General features: G+C 49.0%; 1 protein-coding gene across 7 annotated transcripts in view; it reads left to right on the plus strand.

Moving 5' to 3' along the window:
• Positions 1-230: 230 nt before the first annotated feature.
• Positions 231-2,367, plus strand: part of SOX5 (SRY-box transcription factor 5) — a 282,661-nt gene continuing 280,524 nt past the window's right edge. For 6 of the 7 annotated variants that reach the window (XM_057369514.1, XM_057369516.1, XM_057369515.1 and 3 more), the window contains exon 1: positions 231-395. In XM_057369514.1, coding sequence (XP_057225497.1) covers positions 358-395 — 38 coding nt within the window. In that variant the 5' untranslated portion in view covers positions 231-357. The remainder of the gene's footprint in view (positions 396-2,367) is intronic. The other variant, XM_057369521.1, reaches the window with a different exon arrangement.

The raw sequence follows: 2,367 nt of genomic DNA on the forward strand, positions 1-2,367 counted from the left end.
CTCCACCCCTCCACGTTTTTTTAGGACATTGAAGGAGTTGACTTTTCCCGTTTGGCGGCGGCGGGCGAGCAGAATTAAAAGGAAAGGACAGGCCCCCGGAGGTCGCGCAGCGCGGCGGGGGGAGTTGCGCGATCATCCTGCTGCGAGCGCGCTGCCCCTTTAAGAGACTGGTCAAGGAGTCCTCGCTCAGAGCGAGCCGAGAGGGAGGGAGGGAGAGGGAGGGAGGGGAGGGAGGGAGAGAGCGAGCGAGAGAGAGAGAAAATCAATCGGTTTAGAAGGTTTGGACTCACTTGACAGGTTCAGTTGGAGGCGACCATAGGTGGCTGCTGTGACAAAGGGAAATTGTGCTTTTCCAGCATGCTAACTGACCCTGATTTACCTCAGGAGTTTGAAAGGTGAGTCGAGTTGTTGGGGCGGGGGTGTGTGTATGTGTGGGGGGGTGTCTCTTCCCCTTTAATATTTTTTTTGTTCTGTTTCGTGGTTTGTTTGTTGTTGTGTTATTATTTTTTATTATATTTTTAAAAAATTTATCCGAGCACGCGTGTTGGCGCGCGTGTGCGCGGATGGGCAGCAGGCACACGGACACGCGGGGACGGGCGCGCAACTCCGGCGCTCGGCGGCAGGAGGCCGGGGAGATGCTCCCCCCGCGCCCGTCCGCGCCCCCCCCGCGGTACCTCGGCTGCTCCAGCGCCGTGTCAGTGACCGGGGGGGCGGCGCCGCCGAGCCCCCGGCCCCGCCGAGCCCTCGGTGCCCGGGAGGTGCGCCCGCGGCGCGCAGCTTTGTTCCGCGGCCGCGGAGGCTGCCGTAGCCTCCCCTGCCCCGACCGGCCCGCCGAGCCACCTTCCCGGGCAGCGCCTCCCCGCTCGTGCCCGGGGACTCCCCGTGAGCGGYCAGAGGATGCCCGGTGGCGGCCAACTTCCAACCTCAGGCTCCCGTCAAACTTGGGAAGGCGCTCCGCCGAACACATGACCTTTTGTTGATCTAGCAGGAGCAATTATTTTTAGGCAAGTTAACATCCCAGCTCTCCGTCAGGAGAACATCTTTCTGCCTGAGGAAAGAGGGGGGGGGAAAAAAGCCAGAAAAAGAAAGGAAAAAAGTGAAACTCTTGCCTCCAAGTTTTGGCCGTCGCCTCTCTCGCGGAGTGTCAGGAGCGGGGTCTGGGTATGACGAGCGGGCTTCGGGTGTGACGTAGGTGTGCCCGTCTCCCCCTGCCCGAAGCGGGAGCCTTCCCTGCCTGGAATTAAGTTTTTGCTGTCACTGGCGATGGCTTGTGACCTCCGAGAGTTTAGTCCTTATTTCATATGATCTGGCGCTCTTAAGAGGTTTGGAAGCGTTTTCTCAGGCGCTTGTACACACGTCCATTGATGGTCCCGCATCTCTCCCCTCCGGCTTCTTTTTTAAAGGTTATTAATAGCCCCTTGTGCGGCTGCAGTAAACAATCCAAACTTTCATTTCTAAGCAGTAAATGAAAGAATGCCAGGACGCGCGTTACTGAGGTTTTTCTCATCTTCGTGAAATTTACCTCCTGTATAAACATTTGGTTGTATCTGACTATGCAATACAAGCTAGGTGCTAGACCAGCTGGTTAAAAATATGCTAAGTCAAGCTGTTCATCGTTCAAACCTACTGAATTTGATAGTAAAGGCATAGAAAAGAAGGCAAGATAAAAACATTTTAAGTGGGCTGAGGAACACGCATGCAAAGGAAGGACAGGAAAGAACACTTGAATTAAAAGATCGGAGAAAATAAAAATTTGGAAATGCAGAAAAGAGCTATTTTAACACTTTCAATACTTGTTCTGCAACTGGAACTCTTCCTTACTAGAAAGTCAGATTGGCTTAGTTGCACTACTCCAAGATGGTCTTTAATGCAATTAATTTTCCAGACTTAACTTGGAATACTTGGCATTTTCCTTAGGTTTGTTATCATTACCATAATAGAGCAAAATTGGTTTTGTTCACGTGCACTGTATTAACTTAGTTCAACTACCTGAGAAAACTGTTACTGTTTTTGATGKCAAATTAGATCTGGCATCATGATCATGTCTTGTTCATGCAATCGATAGATTCAAGTATTTCATGTGCTTCACTAAGATCATACATAGAAATTTGTAAGCAAGCAATTTCGATTATTTTTTGAACTTTGTGATGAACACAATGCTTGTAAACTCTCTGAAGCAGAATGAAGACCTTTCATTTTCCAGCTGGGGGACTTTTTTTGTTTTTAGCTGGAGTCTCTCTGCATTATAAATATAGATATTTATATAAATTTTATATATAAACAAATCATTTGGAGCAAACATCATCCTTAGAAATAGAATGAGCTTCTCTACTTTCTTATCTTTTTTTTTTTTTTTTTTTTTTTTTT

Source organism: Malurus melanocephalus, unplaced genomic scaffold, assembly GCF_030028575.1.
Source record: "Malurus melanocephalus ecotype Western Australia unplaced genomic scaffold, MMel_1.1 scaffold_112, whole genome shotgun sequence".
Lineage (NCBI taxonomy): Eukaryota > Metazoa > Chordata > Aves > Passeriformes > Maluridae > Malurus > Malurus melanocephalus.